This window comes from Lepisma saccharinum, unplaced genomic scaffold (assembly GCF_977018435.1).
Source record: "Lepisma saccharinum unplaced genomic scaffold, izLepSacc3.1 HAP1_SCAFFOLD_776, whole genome shotgun sequence".
Taxonomy (NCBI): Eukaryota; Metazoa; Arthropoda; class Insecta; order Zygentoma; family Lepismatidae; genus Lepisma; species Lepisma saccharinum.
In genome coordinates, this window is record NW_028143439.1 from 12,100 (window position 1) to 31,499 (window position 19,400).

A 19,400-nucleotide genomic window follows, 5' to 3' on the forward strand; every position below is an offset into this window, starting at 1 on the left:
ATTGAATTGCTTTACATGATGCCGCAAGGCTCACAATTGTAATTTGAAATCAGGGAGGTTTCATGTGGACACCCTGTATTATGGGAGAAATATACCTCTATCTTGCTTGCTCCTTCCTGGGAAAAATCGTGAAGATGTACATGATTGTGGTACACTTAATGCTATTTGTGCTCCCACAGAAATGTTCGATGTTCTCTGTATCAGGTCAAATGCAATGGTTTTCCGAACACCTTGCCAGGCTTTCTGATTTTTTATAAAAATTAATTAAATGTAATGTTTTCCAAGAATCAGTGTAACTAACGTTAATTTAACTTCTTACACCTTGTTACATCAAAATTAAGGTGATTTATATTGTAATGATGAGATCATTACTTGATCCTTTTATTTTATATGTTTATTAATTACTCCCTCTGTCCCATAATTATTGTCCGGTACACTTTTGTTTGTTGTCTCATAATATTTGCCCGATAGGCAAACTGTGACATTGGTGTATACAGAAGAAGAAAATTAAACACGGGAATGAGTCATACAACGTTATTACTCAAGGATCAGTACAAATTTGCCGATCAAGTATACAAAAGAACATAAATGAAAAGTCACCATTTTGGCATACCGGACTATAATTATGGGACAGAGGGAGTAATTTATTTGAGTCGGTTTGTTTTGGTAATGTTATTGTGCAACTCTTGTGTATGTCTATATATTCCTGTACGTTTGGATTTTTGGCCGTTGGGGTAGGTAGATGTGTCGCTTGACAGCCAACCAGCGGTAAGTTTCCAGTAACGGGTTAGGTATTAGCGGGGCCTATAAATAGGAAGGGCAGGGGAGCAGTGGGCCTCAGATGTTTGACGGAGTACAGCAATGTAAGAGGTATCTTTTTCTCTAAGGGGAGCGGCTGGGCGAGCTTTCTTTCCTTACTATGTAAACCGTCGGGGATGTTAACTTTCTTTCTTTTAATACACACACTTGTTTCTTTTTTTAATATTATATCAATAGTTTATTTCTTGTGGGAAACCGGGTACACAACACACATCCCTTCAGCCACCTTTTTTGGTGCTGAAGGTTATTTTTTTTTTTTACTCGTGAAGTCAGTGGCTACAGGAGTCTACACACACTCTCTTCGGGAAGGGGGATAGGGCACACTGAAATGGCGATTTTGCGAATAACGGCCAAGATTTAACTTACGTAAATAAGATATGAATAAACCTGTATATATCAAAAGGGAAATGGGCGTTAAGTTATAATTTATAGAAATACCTGTCTATTGCCACTAGTTATATCTACAGAACTTCAGATACTGCATGTTTTGAACCTAGGGACAAGGTTTTAAAATGTATGAGTGTGTATGTTGTGTATGTTGAATAGCCTAAGAAACACAATTTACACCTATACAATATAAAATAAAGTATATCATGGATGTCGTCATATTCTGCTATGGGTTCTTAAGAAATAAAAACAACAACACATGCTTGCAGTTAACAATAGGTATTGTTTTTAGCATTATCACAGCTGTCACTTGCATGAAAATTCGGAAGTTTTTGAAGGGCAACGGTTTGATAAAAATAGGAGTCTGCTTTGTACATCTGTAGGCTACTTGAAATTTTGTAATTCTTTTTATCTTCTTACACATGTCTTGTTCTTTTTTATTTTTTTATTTCAGGTTCCTCTGATAGTAACAATGGTACGTCCACAAAATAATTCAATATGTACAAACAATAACTGGTATCAGCAGCTCTGGCGAAATTTATAAATAATTATCATGCAAATTATTATTCAGTATTTCCATTTTTTTCGTTTTGCTGTTCTTGGTATGTCCCCCCCCTCCTTTGCCCCCTTGACGTGTCTCTGCCGTCCTGTTATTTATGCCACTGGTCACAAACAAAACATTTTTTCACATCAAATGTTAGTCCACTAATACAACTTCTGCACACTAAAATTCTGTATACCATACTTATAGTCCCCTTAAAGACATATGTTACCTAAAAATTGTCAGGATATATGCTTAATAATTATACATATAATCTATTATAAACTATGGTAACTAGACAACAAAATTTGTTACTGAATTCATCATAATTTGAACGGTCATGTTCTAATTGGTCTTAACGTAACACACACACTCACTGGTGTATTAGACATCATTGTATAAGTGACACAAAACCTAAATAAACCCCCCCCCCCACACACACACATACATATGTATATATAATGAATACAAGATGCCCCAGCCCTACTACTGCATAATTATTGAAACGTTATCTGTATAAAGTGTTGTTTGTTTATGTTTTTTATAGCTTGTGTGTTAAGTCGTTATGGCTTATTATTGCCACGATTATAATTTCATATGTATTTTCTGCAGTTATGACGTTGACAAAATAACACCGACACTGAAATCACTTTGCAACTTTGTAAATAGGAATCAGCTGCACTTTTGGTTATAGCTCTGCTCATAATGTAATTACCATTTCAGATCTGGCAGTTTTTATCCAAATACCTATGGCGAAGTTGCTCTTGCGGTGAGTAACTTATCTTGAGTATACAAAATATTTTAGCGTTCATCATTAAAAATTCAAGATGGCTGAAGTCTATGTTCAATATATATGTATATCTTACCACACACTTAAATGTATATCATATTGGCAGGTAGATTACGACTAAGATAGTCTACCGAAATGATTTATAGATGTATTGGCCTATACGAAACAATTCGCTATAGCTAATTGTCAGCTTCTTACATTTGCCATTCGTGTTATTCACAAAGCACGTAGTCCACAGCAGGACATCCTTCTCTTGATATCTATCCGCACCTTTGAATACCTGTAGGCACAGAACGGAAGATCACCGAAGCTCAAGCCTTGAACACGTGTCACACCCTGGTGGAGAAGTCGGAAGTTACCGTCCAGGCATCTTCAGCACGCATTGTAGACAACGCAGAACGTGGGGGAGCTGATGGTTCCAGCTAAAAGAGAAAAAAATTACGTCATAAGCATTTTTTTATGGATCTTACTGCATAGACATAGGCTTCCTTTCCCGAAGAGTCAGGAGATGCCAACTACAGAAACGAGTAAACAAAGCGTGTTAAAAAAAATATGGCATGAGCTTTTTCTTCTTTTAAAGAAAATACTAAAAGTCTTAATGTGTATATGTATTCTTTGTGTTTACTCCATAAATATTTAGATAGAATTAAACTAGAATATGCACTACATGGGCTAGAACTTGTAAATAAAAATAAATGTAATTGAACGCCCACACACAAAAAATTAGCATTGTTATATAATATCGCCAATCAAACTGAAAATACCATACAATGAATTGTTAAAAGTATTATACTTTTGACTCGCGCACTTTCGACGTGGCCTTTGGCCGCGTCTCGTACGCTCGCCGACCTGGTTCGCTTATTTGAAACGTTTCGAACATATCGTTACGTGTGTACGGGCTCTAATATGGTACAAATAATCAAAATATTGTTGTCTGTTTTCTTAATAATAGACTAGGTAAGTAATATCCGTTTCAAAATAGTTAGTTGGATGTTTTGTATAAACGAATTCAATAGCGACACTAAATTGGAGAATCAATATTTTACGTCTTTTGACATTTTCACATTTGTAAACGTAATTGAAAAATAATTATTGTCCGTCATTCCCCTTAAATTCCTATCTCTCCTCTGTAATAAATTATTATGCTCATATTTTGAAATTCTTAAAATCTAGCATAATTCACTTACAGTAGTTTTCGGGTTGAAATAAATAAATAAATAACCTTTAAGTTTCCTAGCAACGTCAGTTTCCATGGTCAACAACAAGCACGGCAAACTCTAAAGAATTGTATGTTGTTATACCTCTAAACATTTAATTAAAACAACCACGATGTAGATATTTTCGTATTGAGTATACCAATATCTAATTGTATCTGGACTGCAAGTCCTTATGTAGATGTCAGTCTTGTTTGAGACACCTTTTCAAAACCAGGAGTTCATTCATCTGTGTGCTATTGATCTGTGAGAAATATAATGTATCTCGACAATTAAGAATTGAAGGAAACAATGTGTGCTGCAAAAAATGCGCTTGGCAACGGTTGCTAAGGACGTGAAAAAGGGCATTTTCACCCTTATGGAAGGGCCAATTGAGCGATTTTTAAATTTTCTCGGCCTTTTGGGACGATTCCATGGGGGTCGTAATCGGGCATTTTTCTCCACCGGGGAGAACATTTATGTCAGTGAGTCAGTCAGTCAGTGGTGGGATTGGGGCTTTATAGTTATTGGATGGACGAGAAGTGGTGAAATTTATTCAACAAATGTGTATACATAAAAAAATAAATAGACATATTAATAGTTTAACCATACTAGAGATATTTACCTAATTGATGTGATTTATGTAATTGAGAACAAAAACATATAAAGTTCCTATAACAAAAAGTGCTCAAATTATTTGGTGGAACTGATCTCATTACAGCACAAACTAAATATATAAATACGTTAAAAAACATTATCATTTTTAAATATTGGACTTAAAATGTAAACTGGTCTTGTTATATTTATTTTATATGCATTGGCATATTGTGTACTTGGTACGTTACGAACGAAATATTCAAATACCTTAAAATTAAAGTTAAGTAGTAAACTTTGTCTGTACATTCACATTATGTGTATTTGATTTATTGATTGATTGATTTGGTGTTTTAAGTCCACTTTCTGCACAGTAAGGCTAATCGGTACTGGACCTACAGTTTAAAGTGGGATCCGAACCACTATGTGCCTCCACCGGGTATCGAACCCGGGACCCCTTGATTACACACGTTATGTGTAGATGTATGTATTTGGCACTCTATGTATATGTGAATTTGTGTGAGATTAGATGTGTATGAGTAAGTGAGTGTAAGCTAATGAAAGGTGAAGATATATGTTGGATATGCATGTATGTGCATGTTATAAAGGTATAATATTATTTGTATTTTTGAACACAATGCCTCTTGCTTGTCGATAATTCTTATAGGCGACTTTAAATAATTGAGAAAAAGAGCAATAAAGGTTTCAAATATCAGATTTTGTTTAAAAAAAAATATTTCTTTTCTGGGGTCAAAATGTACCCGGCTTAGCACTTTATGTAATTTTTTTTTTAACTTTCTTTCTTTCTGACACACACATCACAAATGCTCCCTTGTTTTTACATAACACCATTTAGTACATATAAATGCATTCCCAGTGCTATCTCGCCTTGCATTAGTTGGAACTGTGTAGTTCACCATAATTGATAGTCAGACGTTGCAATGTCCCGGGAACGGATTTAGGCCTATTTGTAAATACATATTTTCATATTCTGCTAAAATCAATTTTATTTGCATTATCTTTGCGAATAGTGATATGCTTTTGAATGCTATTACTACATATTGCATTCTTGTGCTAAATACCAAAGGCTTTCCATTGAACTGTAATCTGTTCCTTTTTTAGGCCTACTCTGTTTGTCTTTTAATCTTGACAATAGACATGAATCTGTTATTGTCAACAATAGGCAATAGTCACTGGAAGGCCATTTTTCACAATTGTAAGTCCATATTTTGATTAAAATAACTAAATGTGTATTTACATATCTAACACTTTTTAGTACATAAATACGTTCCCTGATAATGGCAATTGAATTGTCCAGAGAAGACTTAAACACAAACAATTGTGAAAAATACAGAAAATGTATTATTATTATTATTATTATTATTATTATTATTATTATTATTATTATTATTATTATTATTATTATTAAAGTATAGCATGTTTAAGGTGACCAGATTTTTAAAACAAAACAAAACGGACATTTTTCATATTTTCTTAAGGAAAACGGCAAAACGGGATGGTAAGTTGTACACATTTTAATATTAAAAACGGTTTCGTCATAAATAGTTATATTTGAAAACTAATTATTTATAAATAAATAAATACTGTGTAAATAGCTGACATAATATGGTGATATGTGCTGCACTCCAACAAAGCAGTCATTTAGAATAATTAAGTCATTCATTGATATTTTGCCGATGAATGGGTCTGCTGAATGTTAGTATCCCATAGTTCATCCATAACGATACGTCATTATCGCAAGTAAGGGACGTATCACGTATCACGTTAAAAAAATCGGGAGACTCAAAATAAGGGACTGTCCCGATAATACGGGACGTCTGTTCACCTCAACCATGTTTCAAAGTACCTTCGCTCCCGTTGCTAAATTTTCCTGCGATTTCTTGAACTCCTCCTGCACCCAGTTGGAAGCCGCCATGTCCCTCTCCCGCATCGCCTTCCTCCTGAGGAACTCTATGAAGGCCACCGCCGCCACCCCGATCACCAGTAGCACCACCAGCAGCACCGGCAGCAGGATGGTGGCCGTAGACTCCTCCACCAGCATCACCACTCCAGCGACCGCGACGATGGCCGCCAGGAGAATTGCAGCGACGATGCCCCACCTGTAGACTCCGTAGCTCTTCTCTGCTATTAAAAAAAATGAATGTGTTACATGCTGTCTGGTTAATCCATGCTTGGGACAGTAAGCGTCAAAGGTGTTACCGTTAAGGGTATAGAGAAGTGGATGGTCATTGGCGTAACCAGGCATGGCCTCATCAGGCCCGAGTCCCTCCCAAAAGTTTGCTCTGCATTGAAATTTACACACAAAATAAAGTAGCTCTTTTCTAAATACATTTTGAAATGTTGAATAAAAAAATACATTGACCATTCTTAATTGGCTTTTGTTGTCATGTAATATCAGAAAATATAGTGATACGCCACGCAATCGTTGTATAGCATATCCTATACATTGAGACCTTAATGTGCACAACCAAAAACGATATTCATTACACAATAGCTATTGCTTAGAAATGGTTACAACGATATTACTATATTTCATGCACTATGTCGTAAGAATATAATTTTTGTATATTAAATAATTTTTATTGTTTTGGCCCAAAATTTCAACACATTTATGCTCATGTTATTTGAGAAACACTAAACACCGCCAAAATCGTAAATTCTCTGCTACCCGTTTAAGGTGCTGGATAACATTGTGCGATAAGTATTTGTTATTTATGTAACATAGATAATTTAAATACAGTAAAACATCGTTAATCCGGACCCCAATACGCAGGACTTCGCTTCATCAGAACAGGCAAAACGAAAAAAAAGAAAGAAAGGAAAAAGAAGAATGCAAGGTTTTAAATGTGGCTAGAAGTCAACAAGAGAACTTCCCAAAGAAAAGGCAGTCAACCACTGATGAAATTCTGTTTCCCGCAGACTTTGTACTGTACTGTATAGTGTATTTAGGTCTATGCTCTTTAAATACACCATAATAAACATGCTTTGTTGCACTTTCTACTGTTCTTTTAGGTTATTTCAGTTAATTCGGACTTTCGTTAAACCGGTAAACCCGCCCCTAGTCCGGATTGGCGAGGTTTTACTGTATGTTGTGAACTATCAGCTACGGCCAAGTGCAATAGTCTGCACATAGCAACTATTATGAACTTTGTTCATGCGTGTTTTTGTACTTTATAACTGTAAATTCACTCTAGTTATAAGTTAAAACTTATAATATTAGGAAGTTCCATTCTTGATGCATGTGTTTGTCTTACGTCAAGATGATAAAGACATAACAACAGCATTTTCTGAAAGCAGTAGTTATAAGTAATATGCATAGTATTACAGGTAGCTTTATGTAATAGGGTAGGGCTATGCTTATGGTCCAATAGTGTGAAACGTGTCTGTATAATATTTACCAGATGAACAAAACTTGTATTATGTATTAACAATGGTGTTGTAACCAGTTAGTTTTGGAAATTGTATAGGTTTAAAATCCACAATATTGAAACTCTTTGATCGGCTGTGTTCTAATTGCGAACAATACCTAAATCGTCCAAATTGCGAACACATGAAAGTGGGAAATAATTCCATGTCTTAATTTCTAACACACGGAACTGAAAAATCTGTTTTCAAACATTTATAATGGTAGTAACGCATAGACAGCTTAGTGCCAAAAGAGATACGTAAGTGCTTCAACAGGGGGCACCAGGCAAATAATGCAGTGAGGGATGGAACCACAAAATCAACAGTGAGCTAGGCAGGCCACATCCAAGACTGGAAGAAGAAGGCTAAGATAGAAAGTTCAATGACATGATTAGTATGATGAAAATCAACATGGAAGGTGTAGAGCGGCAGAAGAAATATATTTTATTGGACGAAAGGATGACCAGGAGCACTAACAAGTATACGGAGATTGGTGATATTCCAAATTTTACATTTCTTAATTTGCTTTTACATTTTATCACAATTTTCTGCCAAATATACCTCAAATTACACCTTGATTGTGCTTTTAAAATAGTGTTTTAATTTGTAGGGTAACATGGTCTATGCCTTTAAGTGACAGTTTCATATATTGGAAACAAATTGTGACAAAGTTATTTTCCATTATTCTCGCGCGACGTTATGGCTTTCGTGTGACTGTAGGTGCGCACTCGATTTCCCCAAGAACAACGCCACTTTGCTCGGTAACGCCAACAAATGTTTCTCGAGCGGCAAACACCGATGTCGCGGCTTCTGTGTGACGGTAAGCACGCACTCGATATCCGCCAAAAATTCGCCATTTTGTTCCACAATGCAAAACGTTTCTCGCGGAACACGATGTTACAACTCCCATATGATGTGGGAAACATCCACATACACGTTGCTTCATGTAGTTGTCGGAACTATTCCATGTATAACATACACCACAGTTTTTTTTTTGGAGGATAACATTTTGATAAACGTTGGCGTTATACATGCGTAGATATGGCACATTTTATTTTCCAAGCCTGAAGCAGAGGAAGGGAATATTGGATTTTCGCGATATTTTATCGTCTTTAAATCTCAACATGTGTTGAGATTCGTGAAAAGGCAAAAAATCGCATTTTAAGTCAAATTCGCCTCATTTTACGATTTTAAGAGCATGAAAAATGTGTTTAGAACATGGCACTGCTTATACACAAACACTTTTCTTTAAACATTTTTCGATGTTATCGCGATTGCGAAAAATTAAAGTTCCTGACGTATCAAGTAGTTGTGTGAATTTCAGCTTAAAATCTGATATTCTGGAGTAATCGTTGCCAAATTATTGATAACTTTGTGACTACCTGTCTCTCCTAAACTTAGCTCTGTATTAAAAAATGGTAATTCAAGTTATGTCCTAAACTGCTGTAGTACATAGAAATGCACAACCCATTCATTCCAAGACCATCTTAGAGACTCAGGCCGCAGCGCTCAGTCCTGACGTCATCATCTGGAGGCGATCATCTTAACGCTGTGCAAGGAAGACAATATTTTATCGTAGAGAATTTAAGTTCATTTGTTTCTTTTAGGAAGGACTGGAAGCTCAGAGGAAGTTAGTTTTTAACATTTACCCTCAGAAAATATAGTTAGGAGAGATAGAAGAAAATAATGAATATTTACACCAACATTTTTTTGTTCAAGAAGCCACTATGACCACCAGAAAAAGATCCCTAATATCACACAAGTTCATGTTGAAAATCTTTACGAACTTTCTGGTGGAAATTTTTTTTTAAGAAATGCGTGTATTTGTGAAATATTATCCGTAATACTTTTAAGTTTTACATAAAACTCGTTACAGTTTTTGTAAAAAAAAGTAAGAACAAATAGAATAAGTTTAACCTCGCGTGTTACGTTCAGAGGAAATTCGTCAAGTTGCCTAACCAAATAATATACTCACAGAAGCATCGCTAGCACTTTCATTATTATTATTATTTTATTGTCTTTCCGTTCATGAAAAGACGACGACAGATAGCACTTTGTAGTACCAACACTCAATTATTTTTTCAACAACTAAATAATGCAAACAGCAAAAAAGTTTAGAGTGTGGAGAATTAAAAATGCCAGAAATTGGCAGTAAAAAGACCATAGGCGAGTATGACATTCATTTTCACCAGCATAGAATGAATAAACTAAGAAAGCTCTACAATTTATTAACAATACACATCTACAGTATTTAGTTACTTATCCTGTCCTCAAGCAGACATGTAGGCCTAATACTTTTGTTGAAAGGAAAATAATATTCTCTCCTGGACGTCACCTGACATCAGAGGCGACCTCGGTGGCTGAAAGGTTAGCACAGCGCGCTACAATTTTATCATATCGTCATTTGTTCTCATCGTCGCCATTAACCAGAAATGGTAGAAAAGCGACGCTAAATAACAAAAATCAAACATGACATCAGCAAGTCTCAATACTAGTAGCTATACTATATATTTTTTTTTTAATTTTGAACCAATACTTTTTACAAAACGGTTTAAGGATTGAGGTTACGATTGGTACAGAGAAAAAGTATTTGCTTAGACTAACGAAAAAGGTTAGTTTGAGAGTTTGGCGTTAAGCAGTTTGGCGATTTATTTGTTTCCAATAACTAAACATCAGTAAAAATGTCTAAATAATTTTGTTTAGGAATACCAAAAAACAAAAATCTGTCACATAAAAGTTTGTAGAGCCAAAATAATTTATACACATGTAAGTAAAGAATTTGATTAAATATACTCAAGAAAAACCAATTTAAACAAAATTACTATGTTCGCTTATTCACATAGTTCGGTAAAAATGTAAGCTTTTTGTGTGAAAACGTTTATTTGAAACATAAACAATATACTCTTGTATAATTATACAAGGAAACATTCCATCAAAGTGCATGTTGTTACACAATGTACTTTGTATCTCAATGCATAACCTAAATTCCAACTTGCCTTCCATTATCTCCGATTAACCTAAAGAGACACTAAATTGAGCTAAAAATAAGAATGTAAATATTCATATTTTTCAATCTTGCTCACTTCTATAGTTTTCTTTCCTTAAGCATGCTTTCAAACTGAACATGTGTATAAATTATATAGAAGTTTCGATGAAGAACATGTTATCGAAACAGTAGACTACTTTGGCAGATATTACAATATTTTATAACGTTGAACAATTCATTTGGAACGATGAACTATGTAACATTTACCAAATATGGTAATGCAAGTTAAATTATTTATCATTTTTAAAGAAATTAGCTTGGTTACATTTACAAATTCGATACTGGTGATCAAAAATGATTTTCAAGAAACAAGTCAAACTTGACCAAATCTAAAAGTATGTTAAATGCCTATTTCGTGCACATTAAATATTTACATTATGAACTAAACTATTTCTCTCGTTTATTTATAAGTATAAAGTCTGTGTTACTTACCCTGGAGTTGATTTTAGGGACAAAATTACGTGGAATTGCCCTAATCCATCTCTCTTCTTCAGTAACGTCTTGAGGAAATCTAAATACATTAGACTTGCTGTTCTCATCATAATTTCCTCTACAATTGGGAACACAACACTTATAGACCATATTCCTTGTACGCTCCCACTTCACTTATACTTCGTTGCAGTTCTTAAAATTGCATTGCAATTCCACATTCGCTAATAAAGATCCAACATTGCTTCCACCAAATAAATCAAACATGGCGGCTGTCTCGCCTACAGATGATGACGTCGCTCACGTGACTAGAACAAGCCATTCGGCTTTCTCTAGTTTGAGAAGGTGATGTTCATTCATTCATTCCTTTATTTTGTACCTAACTGCTTTTTAATGTCGTTTTTTGTCCATTACAATAAACATATAAAACATATATAATTGTTTTAAATTAGAATTATCAGTCTCCCCCTCCCCTATTTTACAGATATAAAAGTAAAGTAAAAAAAGGTAAAGTGTTCCCCTGTGCTTAGCACCACGCCATGAAGGCGTATAGGGGGTGTGGGGGTAACGCCCCACACTTTCTTGATCCGGTCGTGAGTGGGGGTGATGTGATCAGCACCACGCCCCTAACCGCCTTTACCCCCGGGTACCCATGTTATTCGACGCTGGGTGGACGCAAGGGCCGCTCCCAACGTTAGAAAAGTTCCCGGATTTGAACCTACCGGGGATCGAACCCGGGACCTTTATCATGGTAGTCAGACGCGTTACCGACTGAGCCACCGCGGCCACTTATTTTACAGATATTAGATTTAAAAAAAGAGAACATCTTTCCATTTACAATTCTATGTTACACTTCCTTAAAAATGTTAACAAACTATAACCCATCCACACATCTAAATTGACAACCAAACTTGACAAGCTTGGATACTGAACCTTTAGAATATTTAGTTTTATACAAGATATTTCTCTCTCTATTATATTTCGGGCATTCCAGTATTATATTTTGCACGTCTGCACTTTCCCAGCCACATTCACATTTCTTATTGTCCGTTACTCCAATTCTGGATAAATGTTGCCTAGTACACAAATGACCTGATCTCAGTCTATTAATTAATACAATTAAATTTCTTGAAGCACTTACATGATGAAACAATGGTTTGTATGGTTTGAATTCAGCAAATGGTCTGTGTGATTCTGCAACTGTTACAAGTTCATTTCGAAACCAATCAAACCATTCATTCAAAATTTTCTTCTCTACTCTAGGGAGAAGATCAGTATAGTATAATGATATGTCCGTAATATTTGGAAGGCATGTTGCTTTCTTTGCACACTCATCAGCATGCGAATTGCCTGTAATATTACTATGTGCTTTAACCCAAGTAAACTCAATGGTTTTTCCAGTCAGTATTAGGAACTTTCTCAAATTTAATTTTTGGACATATATTAAGCCTTAGTAAATTGCGTAATATTCTGCCGTAAACATTGAACAGTCTTGTGGAAGTGTTCTGGATCATACACTGCACATCCAACTCCTGACTCACTTTTCGATCCATCTGTGTATGTGAAATAAAAACTTAAAACCCAAAATCGAGTTGTGAAAAGCGGAGCGTATAGGAAAGATTCCACGAGTTTGCATTCAACAGTTTATTTTTCTACTAATTGAAAAAAGATAACCTCCTCGTCTAGATACACATTTCTTTATTGAATGCATGTAGAAGCAAGTATGGGTCATATTAAACAAACTGACTGCTTAAAAATTAAATGTGATAGCTTGAGGAAAGATTTCATCGTTAATCATAGTGCAAATCCACCTACAGATATTGATAATCCTTGGCATTATGACAAAGCTACTAGCATTATTGGATCGGCGCACAGAATTGTCAGAATTTGACAATTTATCACAGCGTATGACAGGATTTGCAAGTCATTATTGTAACATTACATTACATTATTGCAACATGTTACGTCCTTGCTTTATTTGATAAATTTGATAAATCAATTAGAATGAAAGAAAGAAATATGTATAAGGTGCAAAGTTTAAAAGTTGAATACTAAAAAAATTGTTATGACCAAAGGAGCAGATTTGATTGTTCCAATATACTGAATATTATGACGTACATGAATGAACGTCTATTAAAAATTAGGAAGATGTTAACGTACTACCCTTTATATATGAAACTGATGGCGGAAGGTTTAAAATTTATACTTATTAATGTACGTATAATATTTTTATTTTAACTCACAAAGATGTATCAGAACCTTTTAGATAATTTGTCAAAGCTTACTTATGCTACAGCGTCTTGAATAACGTAGTGTGGAAAACGACCCAAGAAACTGGTTCCCGAGACGGATGAGAACATAGATTGCAGTGCGATCAGTATCGGTGCTAATTTTCTTATGAAAGTTAGTTTCTGTTTGTTAGTTTTTGGAATATATTATGTAGATTTGTTTGTTTTGAGAGGCGGTACGTGAATTGATGGAAACAGTTATATTTGTGGAGTGATTTGCAGTCACGAAATGGCATTAATTTGGAAAGAAAAGTAAAATAAAATTAATAAATAAATAGCATGCGTGCGTAACACAAGAAGAAACCACGCAATGTGATTCCGGACGTCAGGTCTTGGACTGTGTATTAGAGTTTATTTTTCTATGTTATTAGAATATAAATAGTATCCTGAGAGATATTTCATACCGAGGCGACAAACCACAAGTGTCGCTTGAAAGCGAGCAGTCGGCAATCAATGCAGCCTTTCGAACCGTAGGGACACAAGCTCTGACGCACCGTTTCCTCAAGGAGATTTTAGACCAAAGCGACACGCGACAAACGATACGAGGATTTCACACCAAAGCGACACGGGCCTTCGGTCCAAGACAACTTTCATGCCGAAGCGAGACGCGACACATGTCGCTTGGAAACGAGCCAATCAAGAGCAACATTTCACATTGTAAAGGCATGACGGGCAGCACAGGCCAGCGTTCGGTTGATGAAATCCTCAAGCGATAAGTGTCGCGTGCCGCTTTGGTGCGCAATATCCCTAAAGCAAGACACTCATTGCATCGCGCATGCGCGAAGAACAAACCACGGCAATACGTTGCAAGCTATTGAGGAAATGGCCCAGTTTGAGCGACACGAGTGGCTTATCGTTTCGCCTAGATCTGCTGTTCGCACAATTAGCAGCAAACGCTTGCTAATAGACTGAAGTGCCGCTTCAAGGCTGTCGCTTGGCACTTAGTTGGGAACTCCCCCTGTAACGCGTCGCTTCGGTCTGAGCACCCTTCCTTTAAGGAGCTTTCCGACCGAAGTAACAAGTAGCATGCGAATACGACATATGAACGTGTCGTTTGATGTTTCGTCCCTCATGCGCAATGAATGCTATTTTACAGTCTGAAAGTGTCTGTGTCACTAGTCACATGAGTGTAAACATCCCGTATCGCTTGTCCCATTGGTCTGAAAGTTTCCTTACACTCATGTCGATGGCATTAAGGACTGTTTGTGGGTTTCCCTTTGTCGTTTCATGCAATCATCATTATCATCATTGCCGCGATTAGTTTAAAGCGGAAGAAAAGAGACAGTAAATATAAAAAATATAAATGCTTCAGTGTGTATATCTTTAAAAGAAATTATGATGATGATAATAATAATGAACCTAATTCATACACAAAAATTTAGTTACCAAGAGCATTCCAAGCGTATTTTTTTCTCCCGTATAATTAATGATAGTATAACAAAAACAGGACGTGGTCGACTGTATAGAATGTTCGTTAATATCTTCGCGACCACTGTACTAAATATCATATCAATTATCACATTCATAGAAATGCTTCATGTAAAAGAATCAGACGTTGCAGCGAAAACTCCATTTACTTCCATTATAAGCAGACGAATACCATGCACCGAGACCAACACCAGCGCCTCTAGCGGTATCATATTCGAGTGGAACCAGCTAGAGAGCCCAGAACCGTGCCGTTTTCCACACTACGTTATTCAAGGCGCTGTACTTATGCATAATCTACACATTTCATTGTAACCTGAAAAATATTTTTTCTTCATAACTTAGCGGTTCGAGATTACAGAAAACGGGTATAAATTTGCCAAATTTTCGTTGCTAAAGTAGTTTATTCTTAGTACCCGGGACTGCGTGGGTCTGTTTACAGACCTAGCGTTGAGTCGCTCACAACCCGCAGATTTGTATACTGAGTAAAGTTCGTAAGGACGATCTCAGGCGGATACTTAAGACGTAACCACCTTTAAATTCGTAAATACCCGGTTTCTCAGTCTTGTGCTCCTTCTACCTGGATGTACACAAACTGACTTGCCATAATAAATCTATATAAACGTATACCCGGTAGTTCCAGTTGTTCTTTATGCCCACCTGAGATGGTTCCAGGGGTTACCACAGGCGGGGATTATGGCGCAGGCTGCGCCATCGAGATTTTTTGGGGGGGATTTTTTTCCCTTCAAATAATGTAAAATTCAACATTTATATATCTTTCCAAAATATATGTAAAAAATTACACCTTAAATGCACCATATTTAATCCATTCGATGAAAAATAAAAGTGTTTAAGGTTATTTTATAAAGGGGGAAAAATATCCAACTCTTACATATTAGGACTTAAATGAGACGTGAGTTCCTGGGAGGATTTCTAAATTAAACGTTGTGGGGGACAATATCGAACTCTAGGTCTCAGTTTATTGCGGGTACTTTAGTTATAGGGGGATTGAGCATTAAATTGAGCTGGAGGGTATCGAATTCTTGTCTATAACTATTGTCTTAGACTGTTGCGGAAATTCTGGTGTGGAGACTGATAATTAATTTTGTCGAGGAGGTAATATTCACTCTTCAATATCAACAGTGTCTATAATTGGCATGGAAATGTTGGTGGTAGGATTGAGCATTAAATTTAAAGGAGGAGAGAGGAAGCTTTTGATGAAGTGTTAAATCGTAGATTGTCAAGGTTCTGTAGTAGAGAGAGAGTTCGAAAATTAAATTTTGGAAACTGTATTTAGCGATATGATATCCACACGTTTTCGACTCCAAACGTGCCAAAAGGGAAGCTGGAAAAGACTAAATATCTCGGGATCCTAAGAAAGTATTGACACCCCATTAAATTACTCTCTCTGTCCCATAATTATAGTCCGGTATGCCAAAATGGTAACTTTTTATTTGTGTTTTTTTTTTATACTTGATCGGCCAATTTGTACTGATCCTTGAGTAATAACGTTGTATGACTCATTCCCGTGTTTCATTTTCTTCTTCTGTATACACAAATGTCACAGTTTGAATATCAGACAAGTATTTTGTGACAACAAACAAAAGTGTACCGGACAATAATTATGAGACAGAGGGAGTAATATTCTTGAAAGCCTGCAAAGAAATGGATGTAAAACATTTTTTTGCTCGCTTCGCTCGCAATCTTCTGTTACGAGAATGCGTGTTTCCCGCTTTACTGAGGTGAATGTGAAGTTTTATTCTATAGCTGCATTACAAGATATAAGCGATATCCTCGATATTCATTAATACCATCACTTCTTAAAATATAATGCTTAGTGTTGGTATACTGCTTAATGTAAAGCAGGTGCATCATTTGGAACAAGAAGCTAAGAAAAAAGTCACACTGTCGTAATTAAATACTTTTTAGGGATTACGGTATGGTTTGAGGGCGCGAATGTTTTGATTTGGGAGGGACGCATGATATGATTTGGGGGGACGCATGACATGATTTTGGGGGGATACGCCATTGGCCTGGGGGGAGTGGGATGAGCACCCTAGGATGGTTCCAGTGCAGACCTTTGGAGTTCCCCCGTGATGCTGACTACAGGAGCTGAGGGAGACTAGTTCTAAAAGAAACTCAACTACGAAACGTGGTGTGATTTTTAGTGAAAGATCAACTTAACAGTAATATTTTCTCCTTTTAATGCTCTAAGCGTAATAAAAAATTGAATTTTCATTCGTTCTTTATGACATTAAAAATATTAGAACCATTTGATACAGAATAAACTGGCGGCCATCATAAGACTTTGTACGGTTGAAAGAGATTAAAAAAAATAGAGTGTTTGTTTTAAGTCCACTTTATGCACAGAAGGTTAATCAGCACTGAACCTAGAGTTTAAAGTGGGATCCGAAACACTAAGTGCCTCCACCTGGAATCGAGCCCTGGACCCTTGATTACAAGGTGATGACGTCACCACTACCCCAGCAGGAAGCCTAATTAAAAAATTAGTTTATACGTTTCTGATTTTCAGACTCGAAGTATAAACATGGTCGACTTCTTGATTTTAGTTTAGACTTTATCTTCGTTTTTGGTTTCCGTGGGTAAAATGTGACAATACAACAGATCAATAAGATAAGATAAGAAAATATGAAGAACACAAGATTTGCTTACCTGATTGACCGTAGTTCGCCATTCCGCCAAATATTTAGCCTTCATTCAATATATGTTCTACTCTGTTCTCATGTGTTCTCTTCCGGGGAACAAAAAGCTGAAAGCTGTCGCAGCATATGTATCTTATCAGCAGCAGATAAGTGGCATATGAGATAAACAAGGAAGCATCTTTAATCGGGAACTATTAAGGGAGGAATTTCAGATAGTGTTGTATACCATAACATGTATTAATATCCATGGTGAACTGGCAGCTATGACCAATTCTAATAGTATGTGCCTAGAAACGATATTGTAACTTGTTTATGTCTATCGTTATGTGTTAGAATGTAAACCCACCTTGTTATAAGTAAAAATATATTTAATAAAGTTCCACTCTTGACATGTGTATTTCTGTTTATCGTCATGAAGATTAAGACATAGTAGATTAATTAGTACATTACTAGTAAAAAGTATGGATTATTTTAGCATGTATTTGAACTGATATTCAGCATAGTTCCACATTAAGTAAACATTAAATGATGATCTGTGGTCAATGCTCTATTCTCTAGTAACTCATTTGCTTAAAATAGTGTTCCTTCATTTCTGATAGATTTTGCAGTAAGAGGTTAGCAGTTTCAAATAATATATTTGGAAATACTAATTTCTGCATTAGTAAAGTAAGAAAGCCGAAAAGTTTTATTCCAATAATTACTTCGGTAAATTTCTCGTATCGGACAAACAGATTTCTTCAAATTTACAGGAGAAATTACTTACCGAATGCAGTTTCTTTATACTTGTGGAAGTTCGGGGAAGTGTTTTCTCGCATCGTTCATTGAATTTTGCCGGTAAATCATCTATTTTTCGATATAAATGTGTGACTGATGCACAAAAGCTCTTGCATCCATTTACTTCCAGGTGGATGTAGCCTGTGTGTGATGACGTAATCCCGGTCAATCCCTGTCAGTGTTTCCAAACACGTGTTTTTGTAACTGAAGAAGGTACGTCTCCGCAATAGGTTTGTGGGGCTATGTGTCAATGGTTCGTGGGGCTATGTGCCAATGGTTCGTGGGGCTATGTGCCAATGGTTCGTGGGGCTATGTGTCAATGGTTCGTGGGACTATGAGAGAATGGTGTGTGGGGCTACGCATATTTTTTTCGAAATCAATTTTTAACTATTGTAACCTATACATGACCCTACCTAACCTAACCTTACCGGAAATGGTTCGTGGGGCTATGTATGAATGGTTCGTGGGGCTATGCGTCAATGGTTTGTGGGGCTACGTAGGTATTTTTGGGTTCAGTGGGGTGGAAACACTGCATGCCGAGTACGGTAGTGAAACTGTGACCACCATTTTGCGTGTTACCGAAGGCAAAAAGAAACGAAGAAAACTTACTCAATATCTCGCAAATAGAGCTTCTATCCGTGAAATAAGCGAAATGCCACCTTCAGCAATGTTTCTCAATGCAGAATACGTAAGTACGAATATTCAAATTAAATGAACTAGCAAATTTCATCCGTTTGTCCGATACGAGAAATTTACCAATTACTCCAATAACATTTATTCATAAAAGTAACAAAATATGCAAAATCCTTTAATTTTGTAATACGAGTAAAAATATATTTATAGAAATATTGGATCGATAACATTATAGCCATTTATATTTATAAATTGATGAACCCATATGAATATGTCGGTCCCTGCGGATATACTAAAGTACAGATTAAGCTGCACCGCTGTTGCTTTGAAATTTCTAATCTGATTTGGACCCAGTATTTACAACTCCCACATGCACTTATTGTACGTTCCTG

The 19,400-nt window shown here is 36.1% G+C and overlaps 1 protein-coding gene across 2 annotated transcripts; it reads right to left on the bottom strand.

Moving 5' to 3' along the window:
- Positions 1 to 2,226: 2,226 nt before the first annotated feature.
- On the bottom strand, positions 2,227 to 17,746 carry LOC145983319 (uncharacterized). 2 transcript variants are annotated; one of them, XM_083116462.1, is made up of 3 exons: positions 17,612 to 17,746; positions 6,192 to 6,469; positions 2,227 to 2,959 (listed from the first exon to the last, which is right to left on the bottom strand). In XM_083116462.1, the coding sequence occupies exons 1-3, from the start codon at positions 17,631 to 17,633 to the stop codon at positions 2,867 to 2,869; spliced, it is 393 nt and encodes a 130-aa protein (XP_082972588.1). In that variant the 5' UTR covers positions 17,634 to 17,746; the 3' UTR covers positions 2,227 to 2,866. The 2 variants fall into 2 exon arrangements, with proteins under 2 accessions (XP_082972588.1, XP_082972589.1); XM_083116463.1 differs by having other exon boundaries at positions 6,192 to 6,466; positions 17,612 to 17,689.
- Between the last annotated feature and the right edge of the window lie 1,654 nt (positions 17,747 to 19,400).